The sequence below is a fragment of the Papaver somniferum genome, unplaced genomic scaffold (assembly GCF_003573695.1).
Source record: "Papaver somniferum cultivar HN1 unplaced genomic scaffold, ASM357369v1 unplaced-scaffold_35, whole genome shotgun sequence".
NCBI classification, from domain to species: Eukaryota; Viridiplantae; Streptophyta; class Magnoliopsida; order Ranunculales; family Papaveraceae; genus Papaver; species Papaver somniferum.
Genome location: NW_020645971.1, coordinates 5,179,230 through 5,190,755, shown reverse-complemented (window position 1 = coordinate 5,190,755; position 11,526 = coordinate 5,179,230). Strand labels below are relative to the sequence as shown.

Sequence of the window (11,526 nt, the reverse complement as noted above, 5' to 3'; positions counted from 1 at the left end):
TTGCTAGTAGCCAATGATGAATGAATTCTAAGTGGAAAACATGTCTGCATAGCGAAAAAATGCCCTTTCAATTCGAAACTACTGCTCTAGAGAAACAAATTTACGAAACCTTGAGAATTGATCCAATGAAACGAAAATTACAAAGATTCAAGATATATTCAAGGAATGAAGTCCATCTCAGTACTGCACTCATGATGAGTTAACTTGAAACTGACACGAATCTGACAAGATAAAGATCACACCTCACCAGTGTCAGTCACTACCCATGAATATGATGGAAACTACTGAAGAGAAACAAGCTTAACCTTGCTAACAGGTCCAATTTACAAAGATACAAGACACATTCAAGGAATGAAGTTCTAGCTACATTCTAGGTGTACCAGGCTAGTTAACCAACACTCAACAATAACATTATGGACTTTCTGGGTCTCCCTTGAATTGTATCAAAATTATGGACTTTCTGGGTCTCCCTTGAATTGTAACATACTAACATGCCTGGTATTCATGTTGTGAACAAGTGAAGACAACAAACGGGCAGAAGAAAATGAAGGAAACTAAAAACACCTACCTAAAATTTACACATCAATTGCTGTTTATGTCCCATACAACAGTTTTATAGACAAATATTGACATGCAATTCTATTTGCATTCGACATAAAATCAGCCTTATTAATTTGTTCAAAGTTCTAACTTACTAAACAAACTACAATTCAGAAATGCAAGAAATCATTTAAACAAGAATTAATAACACCAAATATCGCTCTGGTAGCACAAAAACATTGTTGGATGTTGATACCAACGACATGCTCAACTGATTCATCAAAAAGAGAACATTTGAACTAATACTTGTGAGCATATCAACAATTCAACATATCAAATTAACATGAATTCAGGTTTAATCATCCAAGAAAACAACAACCACAAATACTCATAAAAACAGAACCCTAATTTGTACCCAGTCCCCACATTGTCCTATTTCTTCTTGCCTTTACCAGGTGCTTTCTTCTTAGTAGGAAGAATGATCTCACCTTTAAGATTAGGAATTTCCATCAACTTACTATCAAGTCCACCAAGACCACCATATTTCTTTCTGAATTTCTCAACTTGATCAGCATCATTAAGTACACCAGATCTATTACCTAAATAAAATGGATGATTACCTGACCATACATCAACTACATACTCTTTTTGTGTTCCTCCTGTAGTTAATACCAATTCATTGTTACAATAAACTTTAGCATCTTCATGAAACTCTGGATGTATTTCTTTCTTTCTACAACTCCATTGGGGTGCTCGTGCATTCCCCACTTTCACTCTTCCCACTCTCACCTGGGAAATTCACATCTAGTTTCAGTTAAAACAGAAATATCAAATTCATCACTTACAAATTGAAATCATGTGTTCTATTACCTTGGATGGGAGAGTGGTGGAAGGAGAGATTCCAGCCTGCAAGAAGGTGTTCGTCAGGGTTAGCGCCATTTTTTTCTCTGGTCTCGCGAACTCTAATTTCTTATCCCTTTTTTCTACTCGGCCTCTATCATATGCAGCAAGATAATCGGTGAGATGACGATTACATTTACAAATATACCCTTGGGTTTAAGTGAGATGACCAAAGCCCAATCCGTTTCTTGTTTTATCGCCACGAGTTAATCCAACGGTGGAAACCATAATATACCTCTCCCTTATAAATATTATAGCGAAAGTAAATCTCATTTTAGGGTTTTTATTTCTCTCCTCTACTGCCGATTTCTTCCTTAGGGTTTGGTTCTCAGAGTACAGGACTGCATCACTGAAAATGGTTGGTATCGTTAATCTGTTCATCTTTTCAGTTTGTTCGTCTTCTTGGTTTTATGTTACTGACTCGTATGATTTTTTATTTTATTTTTATTTCAGGTACCAAAGAAGGAGAAAGCTCCCCCACCATCTTCAAAGCCAGCTAAATCTGGTGGTGGTAAACAAAAGAAGAAGGTCAATTTCATGATCCACAAAACTTAAATATGATTTCGAAAATGGGTGTTTTGCTAATGAGTTGTTTTGTGATTTATACAGAAGTGGAGCAAAGGAAAGCAAAAGGAGAAGGTTAACAACATGGTGTTGTTTGATCAAGCTAGTTATGACAAGCTTATCTCTGAAGCACCAAAATACAAACTCATCACTCCCTCTGTTCTTTCTGACTGTTTGTTCTATGATTCTAGCTTTCAGGACCTTTATCATGTCTAGTCCTAATCATCTGCAACGCTATGTTTGAACTATTATTATTCAAAAAGATAAAATTGTGAAACTAGAACTTAGAATTGTTCTGCTTGTTGCCGGTATTTTGAACATTGTTTTGTAACCTAACTATTTTTTTTGTGAAGTGGTTCATTAGTATGCCTCTCCCTTATTAACTAGGGACACTGCTACTAATATAGTTTGATATAAGTTTTGTTCTTTAGTATGGTTGTATAAAAACCAACTAAAGCAGCTTCTACCACCTCTTATGTGCATTTCATAACTAGATTTGGATCAATTTTGGTAGGCTAGTACATGCTTTTATTGTTTCTTAAAGTTTACTTGAAAGCTTCTCATCTAAGATATTGTGATTGAGACAATCATACTTTCTGGAAATAACTGAGGCAGTACTAGTCAACATGTCAATATTGTTATAGAAAATGAGTAGAGTGACCTTGAGCATAATAAGTTTGATCAGTATGATATAAGTTGTAGCACCTCTTATGATCTTTGAAATGATACACTGTATTAAAACGGTTTTCCGAGATTTGCAACGTATTTGTCAATGCCATTAGTGATTGTCTTAGAAAATTATGGTGTTTTGTTTGCAAACCATGGCACATTTTTCCACAAATTATTAAGGGGTTTTCAAAGTACAGTTATGGAATAGTTTGAAAGTTGAAACACTTTTAAGCATACTAATAACCTTCGAAGGAACAGTTGTCAATTAGACAGCAGGAATGTGTGTGCTCACTTGAATTAGATAAAGCACATATTTTGTTTTACACTTTTGTCTGTTAATTATCTGTTTTGGTTCCAGTATTTCTGCCCAGCTAATATCTTCATTTTTTCCTCTTTATTATGTAGATCAATGGGTCGCTTGCAAGGAGAGCTATCAGGGATTTGGTGGCCAAAGGTTTGGTCAGACTTGTATCTGCCCATTCCAGCCAACAGATTTACACACGGGCAACCAATACCTAATTCTTTGTTATCTATGTTGTTCCTTTAGGAATGCATTCTTATGACAAATTTTGGATCAGTTCAGTTTTGTGATAGGCAGAATTCTAGCTACTGCTGCTTTTGTTATTAAGACTATTTTCTGACTAGGTAATATGTTTTCTGGGATTATTTTATTTTAAATGTTCCTTGTTCAAACATCTCTAACTTCTGCTCCTATGTTGCTGAAGCTTGGTTAAGTTCCGGTTTCATGGCTTCTATCAAATCCCCGGTTTCATTGTTAGTCTTTGACCTTGGTCACTACACATTTGATTGTTAGCAGGATTTTATCTTTGTCCAAATTTATGGAGTACTTGAAAGGGTTCTTTGTTCATGTTCAAGAATATGCGTAAGAACCATGTCTTGAACATAGAGCAGTGCTATCCCACGCAACCGAGCATGCATTCTTTGGGTTTTGGGTTGGCTCAAAAAAGTTGTTGTGTTCATTTCATTATCAAAATAAAAGGATGGGTAGCTAGGTATGCAATTAAAAATTGATAATCTGATAATGGGTGTGATGATAATGGGTGTGATGAGAATTCCTTCATTTCGATCTCTTATGTTATTTAACGGTGAAAATCAATGCATGGGTTCATTCAGAATTAGTTGATTTTAAAGTTGATTTTCAATGGGGTTTTGGATTTGCGGTTGCAGACATTTGATTCTTCCCTCAATAATACATATATATATTTATTTATTTTTTTGAAGAACTCAAGATCTTGATTCGGGATGTGAATCATTATTATTTTAAGAACTTTGATAAAGGAGATTGATTAACAGATGGAGTTATCGGAGTTTTAAAGATGGAGACTGATTTTGTGTGGTGGTGGTGGTGAATTAATGATGCAAGGTCAAAACACCGCAAATTTTTAGGACTAGAACATGGGTTGAGCAGATCCATTCATTTATTTTTCTAGTTGCAGTAGCAGAATATGGAGTTCTTGAAACTTTAGGTAATAGTGAAACACTCTATCATCTTCTTTCTCTTCCTAAGATTCATTTATTCATAAATGATGTTGGTGATGAAATAAAAAGACACAAAATGAATTGAAAATAAATTAAAAGGACGTTTATTAATACATTAAATTTGCCATCGGCAGCTTTTTGAGAAAGATTACATAAATTTAATCTAACCGTACATGATTTGATCCAACGGTCTATAAACTATTTGCTTATACTGCTTTCCTACGTAGCTGCGGCTCTTAAACATATCTGAGCCTGTTTAACCTCAGCAGCATTAATTGTTGCTCGTTTCTAGATAAGTGGGCACCTGAATTTGATTATCTCATGGGGCTAAATTTGTCAATCAAGTAGTCAGGGGCCTTCAGATAGTTTGAGGTCATTTGTTCAACTTATGGGTTGGTACTCAAAATTAACGTGAATTGTTGACTGTCTTTGACCTAACTTTAAGTGCGGCCCTTGTTTAACGGGAGTGCAGATTCTTTCACTGAGTTTTCATCTAAAAATTCTGAGTCCGAGATCTAAGGGGTGTATGAAAAAATCCATGAAGATATCCCAAGCATTTTTTTTATTTCTAGAGAAAGTCGAAAGTCTTAAAAGAGATCAAATGAAAAATCATCATCAAACAAACTAACTAGGGTTTTTAATAAAGTAACCACCTTTTTGAACCATATTTAAGAAACTGACTGTTTTTTTTTGAATCTTTATATAAACTGGTCGATATTGATATTTTCCATCCCGTTTTTTTCAAAAAATGGATTTAGGTAGTTAACTGGCTATGTGGCAGTTAACCTGCTAGGTAAAAGACGACTTAACCCTCGTCTGAGTTCGTAACCAAACCAGTATCGAGTCAACTCGGTGACTCATTGCAACGGTCGGATTTGTAACGGTTGGATTTGTAACGGTCAGATTCAGCTTCATTCATATAAATTAGGCCCTGCAGAGAAGAACCATAGTATTTGTCATACTCAACAGATCAAAAAAATAAAAATAAATAAGACATGAGCCAAAATGAAGTAAACTCTCTAGGCAGCAGTAGCAGCAGCAAGGTACGATTAAGATTAAAACAACCCCTAATTTCATGTTCTATCTGTGCACATGGAATTCATGATCCAAAGGTATGTCCTTGGATTTATTCCAGGTGCAAATATATACCATGTAATGGTATAAGGCAACTATTGTGTTCAAAAGCAAAAGAAACAAACGAAAAAATGTTTTTGAAGTGTTCAATTCCAACATGTCAGTACTTTGAATGGTTTGACGATGCCATCGATCCTGTCAAATGCAAGATGGTGAAATTACCAGTAGAGAATGGTTGTTACGCTTGCGGAGAATCTGGTCATTGCTTCAAAAACTGCCCACTGCAAAATCAAACCTGCAACAAAGATCACTGCAAATCAAAGATGGAGATGAAATTTTGCAAGAATGAACACAACAAGAACATAGCATACCTCACTTGTACAAATTGTGACAGTTTTAAATGGGTCTCAGATGAAGTCTTCATTGCTGCAAAAAACAGAATTATGCATTCAAGTTTACAACTTAATGCTATATGTAAGGAACTCAATAATCTGAAAATGTAACCTGCAAATGTACCAATAAACAACCTGCCACTTTTGATTCAGCATTAATTCAAGTCTACAAAAGAAAAAAATATTGTCTTCTTAAACACAAAAAATCAGAAAACGGATCTCAAATCATTTCTTCTTAGCCTTTCCATTTCCCCTTCCCTTTCCTTGTTTTATATTCTGAGATACAGATCCAATGCCAAAGAAGTTCTGATAAAGGTTATTTATTGTAGAGGGTGGAGTAGAAGATGGTGCTATAGATGGCAGACTCATAGGTGTTGTGGAAGCTGGAGTAGAAGATGGTGTTGCCAAAGGCTGACTGCCAGGCCCTGTAAAACATTCACCAACAAATGATGTCGTTCTCTTCTTCTTGTTTGACTTAGCTGCACCCCTAACTCCGGTGGTCTGACTTGGCTCTATGTTTCTGAAGGTGAAGCTTTGTGCATCACATTCAGTCCTTTGCCTCTTTGCAGTTGGATTAGATCCCACTTCACCACCAGCACATGTTCTTTTGTTGTGGTTAGTAACATTTCCACATTTCCCACACCTCCTTTTTGTCTTCTCAACACGAGGTTCATCATAACTTCTTACCCTCTTGCTCTTGGGTCTTCCTGGTTTCCTACTGTGAGGAGGGTTCAAGATCTTCTTGTTCATGTTTGGCTGCAAGAACAAATGATGCCGTTCCCTTCTTCTTGTAAATGCACTTATATCAATGTAGTTGAGAATATAAATAGCGCATATAGTTACAAATTTAAGAAGAAAAAATACCTGGACCCATTCACTTTTATCATCTAGTGGTGCAAAAGTTGGTGCATATGTGGCCTTATAGTTCTCCACTGAATAGTAATCACTGCAGTACCTGCTCAAGCAGAGTATGTAAAGGTTAGTACTAGATACATTTAAGGCCTAGAAATTGCATAAATAGTTCTGACAAGGTACAGATTTAAAAAAAGAGAAATCTTACTTTCTCCATTGTGGCCTTATGCTATGCAATGCACTCACTGCATGCATACAGGGGAACCCCCTCAACTGCCACTGCAAACAAGAGCAAGTCTTGGCAAGTATGTTCACTGTGAACACAGAATTCTTTGGACTAGTCACCATATATAACTCTCCAGCCACCAAGGGTCAACACCATAGTCAGTCACAAATTCCAACATTTTCTTAATCAATGTAACAGCAGTAGGAACCAAATTACCATCTACCCATGATGCAGATTCAGTCCTTATTGTACCATGTACCCATCACTAAGTTAGCATACATTATTCCTATCATTATAATTGGTTTATTTCTCATCTTGTTGATCATATTGTTAAAAGACTCTGAAAAATTGTTGTTCATATGTTCACAACAGTGAATAGGGTTAAAAAAGGCCCTGGACCATGTAGCAGGATCTTCTCTACTGAGATAAGCACCAGCTGCAGCACTCTGTTTCACAATATTGTCAAAATGTTCCTGCACAGCCAATCAAAAACTAGCTTAACTTGACTGTCAAACAGTGCATAAAACCAATAACAAAGAACTGTTGTGAACTGTCAAACCTGAAAATGCTTTTCTTTGTATGCTTTTGCTGCATTCCAAAGAACTGTATAATTCAAGACCCTTGTAATCCTTCTTGAAATTTTTGTATAAATGTCTGCATTTTAACACATTGCAATTAACATAAGGCCTTTATCTGATCTGACAAACAAAAGAAACAAGAAACAAAGTTAGACAAGAAAGTTACCTCCAACAGTATCTGTGGTGATGGCCAGGGAACACTATACCAACAGCTTCCAATAAACCTTTTTGCCTATCTGAAATGAAAGCCACTTTCACTGGATGTGCTAATATTGCATCCTTCAAATGCTTCAAAAAAATGATCCAATTTTCCTTTGTTTCAGCTCTGCATACCATAATTCCTAACATTACTAACCCATTCTGTCCATCAAGTGCAGTTGCAGCCATCAATACTCCCCCATATTCCCCTGTTAGATGGCAGGCATCAAGCCCTATAACTCCCCTGCATGCTTTTCGCCAACCCCTCATTGCAGGTTCAAATGAGAGTGTCATGCTTTCAAAGGTGTTATTCACTGTGTCAAAAGTGAACTTAGCAACAGACCCATCATTGCATTTAGTAAACATCTTGCAGAATGCTGGTACTTCATTGTAACTTTCTTTATAGTTCCCATATAATGACTCTAAAACTAGATTCCTAGCCTTCCATGCACACTGATATGGTATATTTACTCTCTTTTCAGCTAAGAAGTCTTCCTTGATTTTATAAGGGTCTGGAACAACTTTTTTAGGCTTATTCTTCATCTGATCAAGAACAAAATCCTTTACAAAATGAGGATCAGCAGATCTATTCCTATTTTGGGGATCCCCTTCACACTTATGTTCCAAATTCACTTTCCTAAGAACAAAAGTCTTCTCACCCTCTTTCTTGCTAGCATACACAAACCAAGGAATCATGTTCTGTTTTAAACCTACACTCAGCCTTAATTCTAGAGGGAGCACTTCTATCCAAAATAATTGACACTTATTAAGAACACAATAACCCCTGAGATGTTTCTTAAATGCTTCCTTATTTGCAAATCTAGTTTTTACCTCCATTTTGCTAGGATCTACTGGAGTAAAAACTTCTTCTTCAGGGAAAAGATCTACATCATGCTCACCCTTCATGTACTGACCAAAATCATCATCAAAGTCATCCATGTAAGCAGGTCTTTCATCCACATCCTTACCTGCACATTCAAGATCAACATCAGTACCATATAATAAGTTACAAATTATAATAAATGAAATCAGTTATAAATGAAATATACCTTTTTCTTTGCCTTCTTTTCTCCTTCTTCTTCTTCTTCTTCTTCTTCTTCTTCTTGTTCTTCTTCATCTGACCCATACTCAATGTCTTCATCACTGTCATATACTGGAGGAGCTTCTGGATTCTCAATTGGGTGACATTCATCTTCTTTGGTGTTTTCCAGCTGAATATTGTCCACATCTTCAACAAACTTAACTTCATTTGTAGCTTTTGACTGACTGCAACCACTGCTACTAGCCTGAGAATGTTTGGACATGGGCACATCCATGAAACTCAGCTTTCTTGATGCACCTTCAACTGATTTATCCACACTATTTAGCCTTGGGGATCTTCTAGGGGTGGTTCCCTTACTAACTGTCTTCTTCTTTGGTGTAGTCTTTGGAGTCCCAAACACTGTGTCTTTCATCCCCATCCACAAACATATACATCCATCCTCATTTACAAAAGAATCCTCCCAAAAATTATCAAAATCATCATTGTTTAACAATGGCAGTGGCAGACATTCTTCCTTAAACCAATATAAATTAAACTTCTCTTTAACATCCATAGACAAACCCTTATACACCATATACTTAAGTGTCATCAACTCTGTTTCATCTCTATGGCAATCAGGAAATACCAAAGTCTCATTCTTTGGCTCCGCATATACACTGATATTCCTAAATTTGAACTGACTGCAACACAAATGAAACAAAATCAGATATAAACCTATGAAAACCCAATGAAAACCTAATTAAGCAATATTACTTAAAATCAAACACCCAATCACGAAAATTAAACCCCAATTAAACAATAAAAATTTGGTTTCAAATAAACCCTAATTACAAAGGAAAAAAAACAGAAACCCTAAAAATCAATCGATCAATTAAATCAATTAACTATCAATACAATGATTTTCATCATATATTAAGTCACGGGTTTCGTTAATCTTACCTTGATTCAGACAGTTTCAATCCCGGTTTGTACCTCATCTTCACTGTATCACCACTATCTCTGAATCCCTAAATATGTAGAACTTTTCTTCCAAATACACTCTGGTCTTTCACTAACATCTATGTCTTCAACAAAAACAACTTCAATAACATCAGTTTTCTTTTTCTTTTCAAACAGCTTCAATACCTAACCCTAGTTTCAGAACTGGGAGAAGAGAACGAGGGAGAAGAGAGGACGAAATAGAAAGTGTGGTGAGAGATTACACCACACGCGTCTTTAAATGGGCAAGGGCACAGTCGTAAATTCTCGTACCGAGTTTGACTTATTCAACGCAGCTGACCGATCTGGTGGGCCCAGGTGTCAACTCTAACGGAAAGGCCGATTTCTAAAAGAATTTAAAAGCTTGGCCGGTTTATTAATTATATGGTTTGAAGCAGGACACTTTATTAATTTGCCCAACTAACTATTAGTTCATCTTTGCAATTTATGCTATCAAATGCTATCAAAATCAGCGCGACCACCACCATCATCATAGTTATCGAGATACTAGTAATTTAAGTAAGTGATTTCTATTTTCAAAAAAAGAGTAAGTGAATTCTTTTGTCGGAATCACTTAAAGTAATTTGGCTAAAAAAAATTTTATTAAGAAATGTCTTCCAAGATTTTCCCTTCAATTAATTTCTTGGATTTCTGGTTTTATACCAGTGTTGAAAGGTGGGTTTCATATATCCTTGTACAATTATGTTGTCTATTCATTTTCCTTCTTTTTATCTTCTCAAACTTGTTTTGGAGAACGGATATTAGATTGTATCAGGACTCAAAATTATATTGTTCTTTTGTTTCAAAGTCATCAAAAGTTTGAGCAAATAATGTTGGAAACAATACAAAAAATTCACACAAAAAATAAATTTCAAACAGCTGAGTGCGGACTAGGTCGCAATCTTTAAGGTGTTTCGCGACTCTGCCTCTTGATTTTGCTAGCATTCAACTTTTGTCGAAAACTCTATGCGATAAAACAGCTGATAACTCTCTTATTCGATTTCTTTGCACTATGAGAAATCGAACTAACAAATACTCTCTCTAACACTTGCTCAGAACTCAAAATAGATGAAAAATAATATCTTCATCTTCTCCAAAACTTTTCTTTTATAACTCAAAAGAAATCAATACGGTTTTAATGAAAATAAATTTTGCAATAAGTGCCCGCTGAAAATCCTCCACATCAGTCATAAAACGACAACATTATAATTACCAAAAATTAATAGAATTAATTAGTGAATATTAAGTTGAAAAACCGTTTTGGAAATCAAAAGTTAAAACAACAAAAAATAAGTTTCTGGATCAGCAGACCCCCCAAAACCCCCAAGGCACCGCTCTCCCGGATTTATTTTGTTAACTTGTGCATGGGTGCACAAATTACGACCCTTTAAATATTATTATTTTTACCTTGTATTTATAAATATTTTTGGAAATCATATATTCTTGGTTAATGAAATTAACATATTAAGGAAAATATATTTCCTGTTTTATCTTCTTTTCAAAAAAATATTTAACTTAACTGCATAGAACACATCGTCAATTACGTCTTCATCTTCTTATCTTGAATCGTTATTATATTGTTTCTTCATTCAAACAAAACAAAAATAATGTTTTTCTAACAATTGATTTCAATATTCACATGTTCTTTCGTGATACATCAGAGCATGATAGGTCAAATGATTATAGATTTTTAGGTTTAATTAGTTTTTGAAAAGTCAACATCACCACTACCATTTAAAACGAAAATCATCAAGGGTCTAATCAGACTCCAGATTTGAATAACAACAAATCCAGATTTGCAAAAATATGATAAGGGTTTAATTAGGATCCAGATTTGAACAACAGCAAATCCAGAGTAAAAATAAAAACCCAAAATCTAATTTGCTAAACCCTACATACAAAATCCAGTGCCTATTATCTAAGATCTCGTTTGTATACAAAAACCAGTTGTGTGTATGGTCTCCCTTTTATTAACTGTATGTTTAATTTGCTTTCTTTATAATCTCTTGAAAA

General features: G+C 35.2%; 4 protein-coding genes across 4 annotated transcripts; 1 reads left to right on the top strand and 3 right to left on the bottom strand.

Annotated features, from left to right (window-relative positions):
- Window positions 1-717: 717 nt before the first annotated feature.
- LOC113342165 (50S ribosomal protein L31, chloroplastic-like) lies at window positions 718-1,535 on the bottom strand. The gene is made up of 2 exons (XM_026586802.1): window positions 1,411-1,535; window positions 718-1,329 (listed from the first exon to the last, which is right to left on the bottom strand). The coding sequence occupies exons 1-2, from the start codon at window positions 1,477-1,479 to the stop codon at window positions 973-975; spliced, it is 426 nt and encodes a 141-aa protein (XP_026442587.1). The 5' UTR covers window positions 1,480-1,535; the 3' UTR covers window positions 718-972.
- A 187-nt stretch (window positions 1,536-1,722) lies between these two features.
- On the top strand, window positions 1,723-3,541 carry LOC113342293 (40S ribosomal protein S25-like). The gene is made up of 4 exons (XM_026586883.1): window positions 1,723-1,798; window positions 1,894-1,968; window positions 2,050-2,110; window positions 3,079-3,541. The coding sequence occupies exons 1-4, from the start codon at window positions 1,796-1,798 to the stop codon at window positions 3,234-3,236; spliced, it is 297 nt and encodes a 98-aa protein (XP_026442668.1). The 5' UTR covers window positions 1,723-1,795; the 3' UTR covers window positions 3,237-3,541.
- A 2,239-nt stretch (window positions 3,542-5,780) lies between these two features.
- Window positions 5,781-6,844, bottom strand: LOC113342213. Its single transcript, XM_026586827.1, has 3 exons — window positions 6,700-6,844; window positions 6,504-6,594; window positions 5,781-6,395 (listed from the first exon to the last, which is right to left on the bottom strand). The coding sequence occupies exons 1-3, from the start codon at window positions 6,837-6,839 to the stop codon at window positions 5,865-5,867; spliced, it is 762 nt and encodes a 253-aa protein (XP_026442612.1). The 5' UTR covers window positions 6,840-6,844; the 3' UTR covers window positions 5,781-5,864.
- Window positions 6,845-7,378: 534 nt separating this feature from the next.
- Window positions 7,379-8,189, bottom strand: LOC113342257. Its single transcript, XM_026586854.1, has 2 exons — window positions 7,462-8,189; window positions 7,379-7,415 (listed from the first exon to the last, which is right to left on the bottom strand). Exons 1-2 carry the CDS (start codon window positions 8,187-8,189, stop codon window positions 7,379-7,381), a joined length of 765 nt encoding a protein of 254 aa, XP_026442639.1.
- Between the last annotated feature and the right edge of the window lie 3,337 nt (window positions 8,190-11,526).